Source organism: Patagioenas fasciata, chromosome 3 (genome assembly GCF_037038585.1).
Source record: "Patagioenas fasciata isolate bPatFas1 chromosome 3, bPatFas1.hap1, whole genome shotgun sequence".
In the NCBI taxonomy this organism is placed as follows: Eukaryota; Metazoa; Chordata; class Aves; order Columbiformes; family Columbidae; genus Patagioenas; species Patagioenas fasciata.
The window spans coordinates 7822266-7836833 of NC_092522.1; the positions used below are offsets into that span (position 1 = coordinate 7822266).

Here is a 14568-nt window from a genome sequence, read left to right on the forward strand (position 1 = left end):
AAAGGGGATGGCTTTTGCTCCACAAAAGTGTCTGTCTGAGCTTTGCATATTTAACTGCTGCCCAGCACAAGCAACTAAAGTGGTCAATACAGGCACATCGATCCAGTGACTGAGACCAAGCTCTGTACAGCCCTCCCCTGCGGACAGCTGAAGTTGGGAAGGATGGATCCTGTCCTTTGCTCTCTGCAGACGCATTTCAAAGCAGATGAAAAGGAACCTCAATGAAAACCCGTGCCACCTCTGACACTTTTTAAAAATGTGTCAATAAAAAGACATGCACAGTCACATTGGCTGTGAGTTTTAGAAATAGTTTTCAGAGACAAAACAGAGTGACATTTTTTTAAGTAGTACAGATATGTTATTTAAAGCACCTGAAGGCAAAACTGACTTTCAATTGAATTACCATTTCTCTCCCACCTTAGATTTTCACAAATGTTCATGTAAAATGTTTGTATTTATATAATGTTTATAGAAAACTTGCCCTGCTCGCTACGTGGTTTATCTCGATATGGTTTATCTTTGAAGTAACTTGTTCATAGGTTAAAATAATTATTTTCTATCCCCTTGTTCTAAACATTGAAATAGTAGCGAAGAGGTGAACATTAGAGAGAAAAGCTGTGATTTGTACTATGGCACGAGTCACTTCATAGAAACTACAATGCATTTATCGATGACACATGAACAGCAAATAGGGCTAAATTGGAAAAGTCTGCTGTTTGCCATTAATAATTCAACCAAACGCATTTCCACTAACTCACATGTGATTTATTTTCTCCAGTCAGCAGCACGGTATCTAAACCTTGAGCTGCTGGAAGAGGTCTGCCTGCAGTCTCCCTCCTGAGGGCCAGTGAGCACGTGAGGTGGGGGAGACGACCTTCTGCTAAAACCTTTTCACCAGGAAGGTCCTAATGCAGTTTTTCCCCCTGTGAGAGAAAGAGCTCACCTGGCAGTGTCACTGATTTTTTGCACCCCAGCGTCAGTCAAGACAATTTTTTAACAAAGCCATTTATTCTGCTCTGTGGCTTATAGCTAGCCCACAGGTGAGTAGATAATGAATGCCTGGCAACAGTCTATTTTTTTCACAGTTGCTTGAACAAGGGCATGAGGGAAAACCTGCTTGATTGCTGAAAGAAATTTCTCCAGCAGCTGAATAAGAAATCTGTATTGCTTTCCTCTCTGCCCCCTTTGTAAAAGGAACTTGCATGAGTTCTTCACCTTTTCACGATCAAGACACTGTGTACATTTGAGGCCAGTCATTTTTTTTCATGGAGCTGCCTTTAAAAATACATTCTTCCAGGTACAGCAGGAAAAATTATGTGTTACTTCTCACTCCTTTATTAATGTTACACTCACCTTTGCCAGAGATGCTTAAAGGGAAAGAGAGAAAAAATATGATTAAAACAAAACATGCCTTCTGGGATGCTTCATCTGGTATTCTGCATAGCCTTTATATTATAATACAGCACTGCTAATTGCCTGAATCCTTAGCATGCTGTAGGAGCGATGTCAGTTTTAATACACAGAGTGGATTGATGTGAGCAGTAGGATATTGCTTCAACATCTTAAGCTTAAAAAAACTTGACAGCAGTATGGGTTTCACTACTTTCTCTGCTGCTGTGGTATTTTTTTAAAACTAGATTATACTGTCCATACTTAATGTTCTCTGTGTTTTCATTTCTGTGATGAATTAGGAGAAAGGAAAATGCGATCTGCCTTTCTGCAGGACTGTAAAGCAGTTCAGAGATGCCAGGTGTTTGTGAGATGCCATGTGTGAGCCTGAACCTGGACCTCCGTGTCAGAGCAGAGACATGTCCCATTTGGGCAGAAAGCTGTAGCTCTGTGAGCTGCCAGCTGGAGCACCTGGGAGTTCTCCTGGGAATGAGGCACTGGAGGACAGGAATGCACATGCTGTGGGTCTGGCGAACCACCCCACCTCTTGCCATAGCATTTCTCTTGTGGACAGAGGTACACTCCTGCTACGTGTTTGAACAGCAAAAAGGCAATCAGACTTTGTTCTGTGGGGATGAAAAAAGTGGGTGTCGCACTGTCCAGTCACAAAAATGAAGGAATTAATATTGATGTTATTTTTACACTGTTCTGTCAAGGGCCTGCTTCTACTGACAAATGGTTGTTAACAACGCAGAACCTGTTTGACAGAGTTAAAAAGAAAAGGTCTGGATAACTATAGGACTAAATGAAGCATAAGTATGCATGTTACCCTCAGAAGCAACCGCAGAGGGGAAGTTGATTATCTCCTGCTCATCCACGTATCGAGTAGTGCAGCCAACGGTTTGCCTTGGAACTGGTTTCCTTGGCAGTGCTGGGAGCTGATTGTGACGCAAAACCAAGATCGTGGTGATCCAGCTCAATTCAGGACATGCATTAGCTGAGGTTCACATGGTGTCTCTGTCTTCTCTTTTGCAGCCATGGGACGAGGTGTGCAGGAGAGGTGTCTGCAGCTGCCAACAACAACATCTGCGGCGTGGGAGTCGCGTACAACTCCAAGGTAGCAGGTATGGTAGCAATTCAAGGTGTAAAAGGTCCTTACAGCACTGCGCCTCAGGCAGAACTTCTGCAGAGACAGGGAGTGTTGCCCAGGACAGGACTACAGGCTGGCACTGGGCCATGTGTTTATTACTTTTCACAGTAGCAGAGGAGAAGAAATTCTCCGTGGCTTTGACTGTTCAATTGAGGACCTCATATAGCCTCTTTAATAACATTGCAAAGGATCAGATATGCTCCTTATGCCAGCTCCTGTTTGTATACTGACTTTCAATGCTTTTTCCCTGTGTTGTTGCAGAATCATTTGTGAATCTCATTTTGCAGGGGGTAAACTATAAATTCCTGCTGCACTTGGAAACAGTGCTTGAAAAGGCAAATCCCATGCTGCTTTTATTCTTTAGGCTTTCACAGGGCAGGCCCTGCAGTGCTGTAAATCTCTGCAGTCATTGGTTTCCTCTATTTTAACAAGTGATGTGGGGGCAGGTGCACAGAATGCAATGGGTGGTGCTTAGTACCCAGCATTCACACCTCGGGGGTATTGGGTTTTTTTTACTTCTAACTAGCTCCTGTCTGCACTGACAGACTGAATGCATGGATTGGAGTGAATTAGGCTCTTGCACAGCATGTGTCAACTTAGTTTAATCTAAAGAAATCCAGTTTTCCCACACTAAGACTGTTCCATGATGAGAACCAAGGTGCAGCAAGCAGAGATAGATGATTATGAATTTCATTTCATTCCCCGGTCCAACTAAAATTCCAGTGTGGATGCACCCACTGCTTCCTGGGAACAGTTCGCAGTGTGTGTGCATGGGCAGCTTTGCTCTATCTGACCGGTCCCTGTTTCGCCGTGCTGTTGGAAGAGTCAGGAGAAGGCTGCGTTTCAGCTATCACCTGCATGATCAAAAGCTGAATCTCCACTTAGAAGGGCAGCAAGCAATGTTTGCTAAGCTGTTACCCCAAGAGATATCACTGAGAGCCAGTAACTGGCCAGGCAGGTCTAGTGATGTCCCTTCCAGAAATGGCACATTTAATGTTTACATTCTAGCAATAACTGCTTTCAGAGGTGTGTGAATTGAGATATGGGATTTTGAGTGGATCTCATCTGCATTATTGGCATAACTCTGCAACTTCAAGCTGATTGCTTAAAAATCAAAAGGCCTGTTCTGATGACCACCAGCCTACAGATAATCTTCCACACTTGTCTGCTTTGTGGTAACATCCCCAGAGGTGTTTGGAAGTGCCAGCCGTTCCTGCCTGGGGACAGTGTGCACCTGTAGCACCACCACCTGGTCACTGAGGTCCTGGAGGTTCATTAGAGCTGAGAATGCTGCTGACACAATGCAGGGTCCATGTGTGCAGGTGGAATTGGAAGTTGGTAACCAATGACTTGGGGTATCGCATTATTTTGCTTTTTGCTCCAGGCTCCTCCTGTTGTTCCCCCACCTTGCTGGGGTCATTAATTCTGTGTTTTCAGTGCAAATCTTAATTGTATAATCATGTGAAGGGATTTCTCATAGAGTCTAACTTCATAATTTCTAGCTTGAATTAGCAGATCAGGAATACCCAGTTTTCATCTGGTTTCTAATTAAAGTTTCTACCACTTTTTCCAGCCTCGCATTTGGCACATGGGTTTTGTATTGAATATAGAAAAAGCAGTGGCTTCTAAATCAGGGTCATCACTACCATTCACAGTGTGCGGTATTAATTTCTGTCCCATTTCTGTCCTAAAACTGTTGGGAAAAACTGAACTTCCACTCAAGGCTACAAAAGAGAGGTGGAATGTGTCTGTGGTTACTCAGGCCTCACCCAAAGGCCACTGAGAGACTGACTTTCAGTGGATCTGTCCTGTGTGTGGGGCATGATGGATGTGAGGGCTTGCGCTTCTCTCTTTGTCACACTCTTTGCCTTGCTTAGGACCAACACTTTGAGGTTTTATGAAGTTGACATGTCCTAGGATTGTATCACTTGAACTCTAACTCGATTTCTGTTGCAGTAGGAGTTAAAGGAAGCAGGTTTTAGTTTGCTTTTTTCTCCAAATACTGGCGATATTTTGCTACTGCGTCTGCATGTTGACACAATGATATTTTTCCAGGAAATTGTGTAGTGTGTTTCCCCTCTCTGATTAAATTCTGGAGTAGAACCAAAATAAACAGAAAAATTACTTGAAAAACTAATGAAGTGTCAACACATCACTGAGTATAAATTAGATTGGGTGGGGCCTTAATCCTATTCCCTAGTTGTTACAAAATAATATTTTAAATACTATTAATATTATTTAAATGCTATGAAATGTTGAGATTGATGAATACTACTGTTTTAAAAGTGTTTTCAAATGGTAGATGGAAAATACTGTGTAATTGGAAAGCTAACAAGTGCTTTCTCTTTCTGGGCCACACTGCATTGCTGTGGCTGGGTGTTTAATGCTGCTGTCCTGCTGGGTAAGCACACCCTGGTGAAATGGGAATGGCGAGCATGGAATTACTGAGCGGCTTAAACTGCCAGTGAATTGAAATACTTGTAACTGGGGGACTTCTCCAGATGCTGAGATTTCATCTTGTGGTGGGTAATGCATAATTCATGTTTACGTTGATTAAATCTACAGGTATTCGAATGCTCGACCAGCCGTTTATGACAGACATTATTGAGGCTTCCTCCATCAGTCATATGCCTCAAGTCATAGACATATATAGTGCCAGCTGGGGACCAACTGATAATGGGAAGACCGTGGATGGACCTAGAGAGCTAACACTGCAAGCGATGGCAGATGGTGTGAACAAGGTAACAGTCTTATTAAATAAGCTGGATACTGGGGCAGAATGATATGTACATGTGCTGAAACCGGTGACTTGGGAATACGGGGGCCTTCCATAGATGTTGCAGAACACAATGCAATTGTGTAAACTATTCCAACTTTCAGCGTGTTCCAAGTCCACTGATATTCTCCCAGCAATATTGCTACATTGCTTTTATTGCAGGACACAGTGCTCTCTTGCATGGAACTGTGTTTATCTCTGGTCAGTTTACAAATGCTTTTCATATGCTATTGCAGTCAAAATGGAGGAGCCTGATGCTGTAAATATTCCGCAGGTTGAAACATGCCAGCTGTGCTACTGATCTCACGTTGGCTGTTTTGGTGTGCTCCCAGTTTAATTATAATTTTCAGTTTGTAGTGTCTTTCAGGTCACTCGTGTATGGTCATTACTATAGCTGTGATTGAATCACAACTCCTCATGTGTCCATGGAACAATATATTCCCCAGTAGCAGAAGTGTCCTTGTTTATTCCCACCTTTCCATCTCCCTCTAGGAACAGTCTGTGGTCTTTGTTGAAGACACTGAATATCATCCTGGAATCTGTTAAAGCTGTACTCTATTAGAAGGTTGGGTAAAATGTGTGCCACGACTCAAATAGAAAAACAAAACAAAGCAAACCAGTCCAAAACCAACCTTGCATGGCTCTGTCTCCATCTGTTTGGTGTCATGCAGCCTGGACAACCACAGCTGCTCCTGGTGCTGTAGGGAATGAGCCTCCTTGCCTTGGTCGAACATAGATGGGTATCCATCATGAAAAGATCTGAAATTCCCCAGCACATCTGGGGTGGTTTTGTGTGGGAGCCCTGCAATTACTCATTTTTCCATCCAAATTATTTCTTCCTCTTACTTGTGCCAGTTTCTCCCACTCCTCATCACCACCTCGTTGTGAGCAGCACGTTCAGTTTACCATGTTTTGTGACATGATAATTAAATCTACTGCTGTGGTAGGTAGTGAAGCATCTAACAGTTTCTCGAATCCTGAACCTCAAATGTTTTGCCTATAATAGATGAATTAGTCACCTTCATGCTCTCACCCCTCAAAAAGTACTGCAAAACCTTGGCAAGACTTGTCACAAATTTCTCCTGAATCTACTCAGTTTTGTAGTATAAACTTTACAAACCTTTGATGAGCTCAAAGTTGCTATGAAGCCATCTAACACAAGCTGTGTTTCTTCTCATGACTTTCTTTCATTTATCTGGAGTTTACATAAAGACCTTCTTAATACTCCTGTCTTGGGTAGAATCTTTCTTAGGTATGTCACACAGCTGATATTTTAGCCACATCTTGGTGTCTTACAGTTAGTGGATACTTGATCTTCCACTATTTAAAAGATATTTCCATTAACTTGTTATCGTATCACCATATGCTTTAGTTTGTGGACTTACACTGGAATTAACCTTCTCTTTGAATGTTAAGTGCAGGAGAAGGGATTTTTCTCTTCTGTTTTATTGCCTGGTCATAGTCTCATACTTGGAAGTGTTGGGAATACTACTTTTTTAATTCCTTCCCCTCAAAAGTGTTTGTAATTCTCTTTAAGAAATAATTTGCAATATTAAGGCTGGAAGGGGTCCTGAGATGTCTCAGGTTGAATGCTTGAAGAGAGAGAATGGGGATCTGATACTTGATCAGAAAGCATAAAATGAACAGGAGAGCCTGCATTAGGAAACACATTCTGTCAAACAGCCATTGCAGCATTAGAGAGCAAGGAATAATACTGGACTGTACCTAAGCTGTTTGTTTGTTTGGGGACAATTATTGTTTGGGGACAATTACACTTAATTTTAGAGTGGCAGTATCCCAGCTGTCTCCTGGCAGTATGTGTGGCAATGAAGAGACAATTCCACCCCAGATAACTCCCTTTGCACTGTGATTGTAGCTTTATCTGCCCTTATTTTGCTGATTACATTTCCTGTCATAGAAGGGGTTTTTGGGTATAGTTTGTTCTGATTTCTTTTTGTGGAGAGCCATATTTTCTTAAAGGTATTTCAAGATGTCAGTGGGTGCTGGGTGCTCTCTGTGGTGCTTTGAAAAAAACACTGCAGACTTTCCTGCGTGTAAAGGAAGACTAACCAGCCTTTGATATAATACCCTTTTACCTAGTTTAGGTCTATAATATATGCATCAAATTTCCTATTGACTGTACAAATGTAAATCTAATTTATGATCATTTTTCTGAATAAAAGGCCCTCTTATTAAGGAGAAAAGTATCTTCTATAAACTGAGAGACAAATAAATGTAAAAATTCTTTTTCTTAGTCTAGGGCTGATTCTCACCAGAGTGATGGTTCATGAATTAGTGATGAAGCTGAAATATTGGCTGGGAGGAAGCAACATGCTGAGAATAAAAATGTGTTATTAAACTAAAAGCAATACTTCCAAATATCCTAGAAGGAAATGGAAGATCTCTTGCATAGAGCAAGGTTAATATCCTTGCTTCTGATGCAATAAACTAGAAATAAGTTGGAGGGATACGAAATTCTGATGAGGAATATGCAGTTAACTGAGTTGACATTTACCTTGTTGCCCCCACACTTGGGAACCCAGCCCAAGGAGAAACTCACTGGCAAGAGTTTCATCCTTCCCCTAAACTCAGTTCTACTGTCATGCCCTTCTGAAGTCCTCCTTCTAGAGCTGCCGGGGATAATGATTCACTGATAACGAGAAGATGATGCCAACTGCAGAAACTGCGAGACTTCTGCTTTGTGTGTCTGGGGACAAATGCTGTTCTGTTTGGTGAAAGAGAGATCCAGGGAGTGCACTCTGTCACACTTGCTCTTTCTTCAAACACGCTTGTTGGGAGCAAAAAATAGATATCCTTAATGAGATTTTGTTACCTGGCCTCTACAGTCTGTCTGAGCTTCACCTATGATCAGCAGCAGGTTCTTGGGATCTAGGGAGAAAGGTGTATGTTTCTTTGCAGTCTCAGTAAATCACCAACCTAGCATTGTTCTAAGCTGTCCTGAGATATTTTAGCCCTGCTCATATGCTCGGTTTCGTCACTCCTCATCACACTGTCACGTATTTGCAGATATCTTTATTTGATGAGCTGTGGAGGGGTTTTACTGCAGGTGCAGAAATACAAACTAAAATGCAGAGCAGAGCAAGAAACCAGGACGATGGACTTAGGAACAAGCAAAGTAGCCTGTTGGTGTTGAGCACACACAGCTGTCTTATCTGAGTGAGAAGTACTTTCATTTGAGAGAAGGGGAGAATGAGTTGGTGGTAGTGTTTTATATTTAGTATGGCCAGACAAAGTGATAACTGCGTGATATACAGAGCCCTTGTGTGACCTGTGCTGACCCACGCTGGGGAGAGGTAGGGATGGGATTTCTGAGAGAGCACAACTCTCTTAAATATAGACTTTTTATTCTCTGGTACCTTGCATCAAGAATTGTATCAGCAATCGTCTTAAACAGGAAAAGGTAACTAGCTCAAGAACTAATTCCACCCACGTTTTATGGTACATCCTGTTTTTAATGCAATATCCAGTAAATGTTCCTTACTTGCTGTTTCATGAGTCCAGTTCTTTCCAGCTTCAGTTATTGGAATTTAAGGCAGTGACAAGTAATCAAGCTAAGCTGCTCTCTATCTGTTGCATTTTTGCCATGTAGGCTTTTATATGAGTAGGTTGTGAAGAGTTGCTTTTGGACTGCATTAATTTCTTGAGACTTCGCCAGCTAAGTCAAAATATATAAGACATGATCCATTTGTGCTTGTGCTGGTGAAAATGTTATTGCTTATATAATATGGTTCTACCTAAGAAAATGCTGCACAAGTACAAATTGCCAGGGGAGCAGTATTAAGAATTTATAGTCTCATCATGGGTCTGTAATTGGGCTTACCAATAAGAGAAGAAAGGACGGTGTTAAAAAGAAATATTTTTCATTTACCTCTCTCCAAGGCCACAGACGTTGTGTTATTGTTCTTTGAAATATGCTGAAGATAGCACATTAATAAAGTATATGCAGTTTTATTGTTTTATTTGCTCAACAGCCAAATGAGGATAGGGAAATTGCTTTATGTTCTGTCTGGCGACCATCTGATTACTCAGTTTCTGAGGAGGCCTTACAAGCTTCTTTAGAACCTGGCAGCCCTTTACTATTGTATTGCTATTGTGTCTAGAATGTGCATTATAATTCCATGCCTTGTCTTATTCATATAAGATAAAATCAAACCTCATTAAAACCTCACACAAGTACATTATATCTGCTTGGAATTCTGAAGTCACCTCATTCACCTCACAGGATATTCTCAGGCTTTTGTAACACAGCACGACCAGCTTTTCTAACCTGACAATGGGATACACAACCTTTGAGTACATGACCCATGTTTGGAGATCGGTCTGTGACCGTCTGCTTTCCTGCCGCAGCTCAGGAAATGGACATGACCTCAAGTTGTGCCACAGGAGCTTCAGATTGGATATTAGGAAAGCTTCTTCACGGAAAGGGTTGTGAAGCACAGGCTGTCCAGGGAAGTGGTGGAGTCACCATCCCTGGAGGTGTTTAAAAGACATGTAGATGAGATGCTTTAGTGCCTGAGCTAGATTACAGTTGGACTTGATGATCTTAAGGCTCTCTTCCAACCAAAATGGTGTTATGATTCTATGAGGACAGGATGAGGACAAATATCCAAGTGCCACTGATTTCTGTTGTGCTACTGGCCTCCTCAGGGATGCTTTGGTCAGCTGAGGACCTTGGCTGTTGTGGGTTCGTGCTTTGCACGGGCCTGTGACATGGTTAAATAGTGCCTTTCACAAAGACTCGAATGACTGTCACATAAAGAGCAGAAAGCTACTCTATCAATAGGTTGGACCAACATGGCAATATTTGTAAGCTCCAAATGTAAATATTTCCTTTATTGACATGTAAATTACTGTTTTCTAAGGAGGCAAGACAATAATGTAGCCTCAAAATGTAGATTTAGCTGTTTCAGTCTGACCCCAAGAGTGTTTCTGCCCAATCTCTGTGCCACAACTCAGCAGCAAGGCTGGTGTCGCCAGCTGGGACCTTTGCACAGCGTTGGAAGAGCCACAGGTGACACTTTGAGGCCAGGGTTCACCATACCAGTTGGGAACTCTGGGGACAGAAACCAGCGTCATCACTGGCGAAAAGTAAATCGGATGTTTAGAATCTTATTCTCAGTGGTAATCTAACTCAGAAATACAGGATAGATTTTTGCAAATATTATCAATACCAGAATGACACCTGCAGAATTGTTGGAATACAGTAACAAATCATCATTTAGAGTATGCAGCCGAGAGTCCAGCAAAAATCGGAATGGATAATTACTCGGTTTTATCTCAACATTTTCAAAGTTCCTGCCCCATTCCCCTGCTGGACTGAACCCTAATTGAAAACTAATGCTGCCTCTTCACCGAAAGCGTAACTTTCCATTTGTTTCTCTCAGTTAACAGAAGCCCATCCAGCTTCGACAGTAATTTAAATGTAGAAAATGGGTCAAGCATTACAACCTGTTTCAAAAAGATGGACCCAGTTTGAAATCACTGTATCTCTACAGCCACAAACTGCCCATGAAAGGGCACGTAATAGAGTTTAAAATGATTCCCAGGGCACAAACAGCCCCAGCCTTGGTCGTTCACAAGATGGTGACCCCACAACTGCTTTGAATTGAGTCCATCTTTTTGAGACACCCTGTATTCTTAGCCAGAGGAGGTATTGTTACACAATTAAGTGGGGGTGGGTAGATGGGAGTTCAGTACTCTTCTCTGACCAGGTCTAGAATAACTTACATAAAGCCTTTTGTTAGGGTTTAACAATTATAGGGCTCAGTTCTTTGAGAACCTTGTATGCAGCAATCTCTTGTACCTGAGTGATTATTACTTGACGCAGATATTTTCAGAAATCTGCTAGGAGGAATCAGACAAGCCAGTTATTGAAGGCAGCAGAATATGAAAGGGACAAAACCAGGAGAAGCACGACTGAAACATGGTTCCAAGTGACAGTTGTCCTCTTCATAGCAGCCAAGTGTTCAGCTGAGTTTCTACTCCTGCCAAAACAGCCTTTCCTCTTTCCCCATTGAACATGTGAGAGCTGGACAGGCCAACAGCGAAGGGACAGCACCTTCAGCAGTGCTGAATTTGGGTGGGATAACCCAGCCGCTGTTTCTTCTGTGCTGAACCCCACAACTTGGGTGTGTGCTGGGCATCCTGGACTTTGCCAGGGGTACAGTACAGCAGCTCCAGGCTTTTGGAAGTGGCTGGAGGTGGGAGAAGTGTTAAGGCATTCAGTTCAAACAAGGCAGCTGTGCCCCCCCCGAATGTGTGCCATAGCAGAATTTGGAAATCCAGGTATGTTTCCTGCTTTAAACTTTGTTGGCTGTGTGGTTGAAGTGAGCTTACTTGCCTGGCATGTGTGAGCTTACTGTCAGGTGTGTGTTTCTGCCCAGATTGGGCTTTAGATTTTAGCGAAGGAGCAGAGGGGTCTGGGAATCATAGAATCATTTTGGTTGGAAGAGACCCTCAAAATCATAGAGTCCAACCATAACCTAATTTTGACATTAAACCATGTCCATAAGAACCTCATTTAGGTGTGTTTTAAACCCTTCCAGGGATGGTGACTCCACTACTTCCCTGGGCAGCCTGTTCCAGTGCTTGACAAGTCATGGGCTACCAGATTGCTCTGAGCAGATCAGCCTGGCAGATGCAGAGGGAGCTGGAGGAGCCAGGAGAGCGAGGGCTCGATGGGCTGTCCAGCTGGCACCGTGTCAGGGATGCAGGAACACACAGGCAGGCTCCAGAAAACCCTGGCAGCGCACAGGATGAGCAGCAGGACACCAGTGCCAAGGACTCGCTGCCTCCAGCTGGCTGACACCCCATCGCCAGACCACTCGTGTACCCAAGTGATGGGGAGACCGAGGCAAAGCAAGGACTCTGCGTAGGCTCCTAGGTGTCTGGAGAACCCAGCCTGATGGTTCCTGGCCAAGTCATGACAGCAGGCAAATGGTCCCACAGCTGTTCCACAGTCTGTCCTTGGCACGGCCCAGCCTGGGGGCACGGTGGCAATTTCATGTTCCCTGCAGAGCCAGCATTGCAAAGTGTCTCCAGGCAGAGCCGTGTGTTCTGGGCACACCATACCCTGGACTGCAAACTGGGCTTTCTGAGAGAATTAGCAACCATTACTGAAGAATGTGGTTTTTAATTACAACACACATAAGGATTTTCAAATAATTTGATCCTGAAGAGAAAGAAACACTCTTTTTAGATGAAAACACAGTTGGAATTAACAGGGGATGGAAAATAACTGAGTCCTATTCATAGGTCAGTAGGACCTATGGCAAAGACTTGAAAAAGCTATAGAATTTTTCGCTTTTTCTGGAACACCAACCTATCTCTTAGCATAGCAGGCACATAAATTGCTATTAAATTATATAGAGGGTGCTGAAACACTTCTGTTTTCTTAAGGGGGAGAATTACAAAATAGCTATCATATGTGGCACAAAAAGAAAAGTGCTTATAAAATAATATGTGCTTTGAATTTGTTACAGAAAGCAATTTCCAGTTCTGTAATTTTTCATATTTTCTTCAAATGGGCTCTATCTGCATTTTCTCCCTTAGACATGGGACAGTCTATAAACATCAGCAAACCATTTTTTCTCCTTATCTTGAAATACCCCCTCACAGTCAGGTGCTGCTTTTTTTTCCTGTTATCCTGAGCCTGTCTGCCTGCTGCTGTCCTGATGCTGTCGTTCCCTGGCTTTTCAGGGCAGGAGCCTGTTCTTTGTTTTTAGCTTGCACTGTTCACCTATAACTGCAGGATTAGGCCAGAGCCAAAGGGCATCAGGAACGTGGTGTAAAGTGTGTGATGTTCCTTCCATCCATCTTTAGCAACCCCGATGGCCAGACAGGAGTGAATGAACTAGGGGAGCCAAGGCAGAGGCTGTACCAGCTGTTATTCACATGAGCACTTCCCAGCCTAGATGGGAAAGGATCTCCTTGAAAGGAGATTTGTTTATTAAATACCACTCATTTTTACCTGGATAGTGTGATCAAGCAATGAAAACTTTGAGAAGTACTAGCCCAGCAAGCATGATGAATGAACAGAGTAACAAGGGAAAAAAAAGAGCTCAGGATGTGCCTAAAGTTACATAAAGTGAATTAGGCTGCAGTCTCACTTTTGCAAGGTAGTTCAGTAGAAATTTTCTGGGACTGTGCTCTTCAGAAGGTGAGAAAAGGGGTAAGAAAATTTCTCAGGAATACTTTTTGCTGGAAGCACAACATCCCACGAAGGACACTGGAAATAGAAAACCTGCCATTTCTGCAGAGAGAGCTTCTTGGTTGCTATCTGTGACTTTGTCCATGTAGCCTTGCCCAAGATTCAGTTCTGGTTTAGCATGAATTGATAGGTGGGCCTCTCTAGGGCTAGTACTAAATGCATCAAGATCCACTTTCAGCTGTTAGCAAGATACAGCTTGAGATGGCTCAGAAGCGTGTGTGCCACACAGTGCGTCACTTTTGGTGTAAATGAGCAGGGTTCAATAGGATTCCGGAGGAGAGATGTTCTTTAAAATGTATCTTATTATTGTTCTAGTCTTCTCTCTTCTTCCTGAGTCTTCCTTCAGGCTCCCTCTGGTGTTTGTAGGTTTGTATTACTACCACCCTCTCCAGTCCTGATTTTGCCCTAAATTTACAGCAGCCTAAGCCGAGTGACACTGCTGAAATTTTTTTGGTTCATGTGAGTTTGAGATGCAAAGAGGAGCTTTCAGTTCACTTTAAATATGACACTTAGTTGACCCAACTGGGATTTTTCAGGTTTAGACCACTACTATCCAGGCATAGTAGTTTGCTGTGCAAACTGTCCTACTGCTCGAGGTCTGATTGTGCGAAATGTGAGCAGCAAGTCCTGAGCATCATTGCAAACAATGGGCTGCTATTAGTTTATTCCAGTGGTGTTTTCTCCTCTATCCAGTCCTGGCTAAGAGGGAAAGGCAACTGAAATTAAGTATTAAGAGGTGAATTACAGGTTTTAACACTAAGCCATGCTTGGGTATGTGACTCTCCTAGAAGTGATATCCTGAGGCTATTCTCACATTACAGTAATAACATGGAGAAAATCCGTCCCGAGCAGCACCTAGCAGGATAAACCCCACCTACGGACTCAAGTCCAAATTCCAGTTTCTCTGTGGGTTCCCCTGCTCCCCACCATCAATCTGTTACACTCACTTTCTGCCACAAATCTCACCTGTGGGTTGAATGAAATGCTTCACAGCAATACCCAGTTTTGGCTGCGTGGAACAAT

The 14568-nt window shown here is 42.9% G+C and overlaps 1 protein-coding gene across 2 annotated transcripts in view; it reads left to right on the plus strand.

Moving 5' to 3' along the window:
* The window catches only part of PCSK2 (proprotein convertase subtilisin/kexin type 2), a 209364-nt gene that overhangs the window by 181348 nt on the left and 13448 nt on the right, over positions 1-14568 (plus strand). For both annotated transcript variants that reach the window (XM_071805696.1, XM_065833914.2), the window contains 2 exons: positions 2425-2513; positions 5105-5280. In XM_071805696.1, the coding sequence (XP_071661797.1) occupies positions 2425-2513; positions 5105-5280 (265 nt within the window). The remainder of the gene's footprint in view (positions 1-2424; positions 2514-5104; positions 5281-14568) is intronic.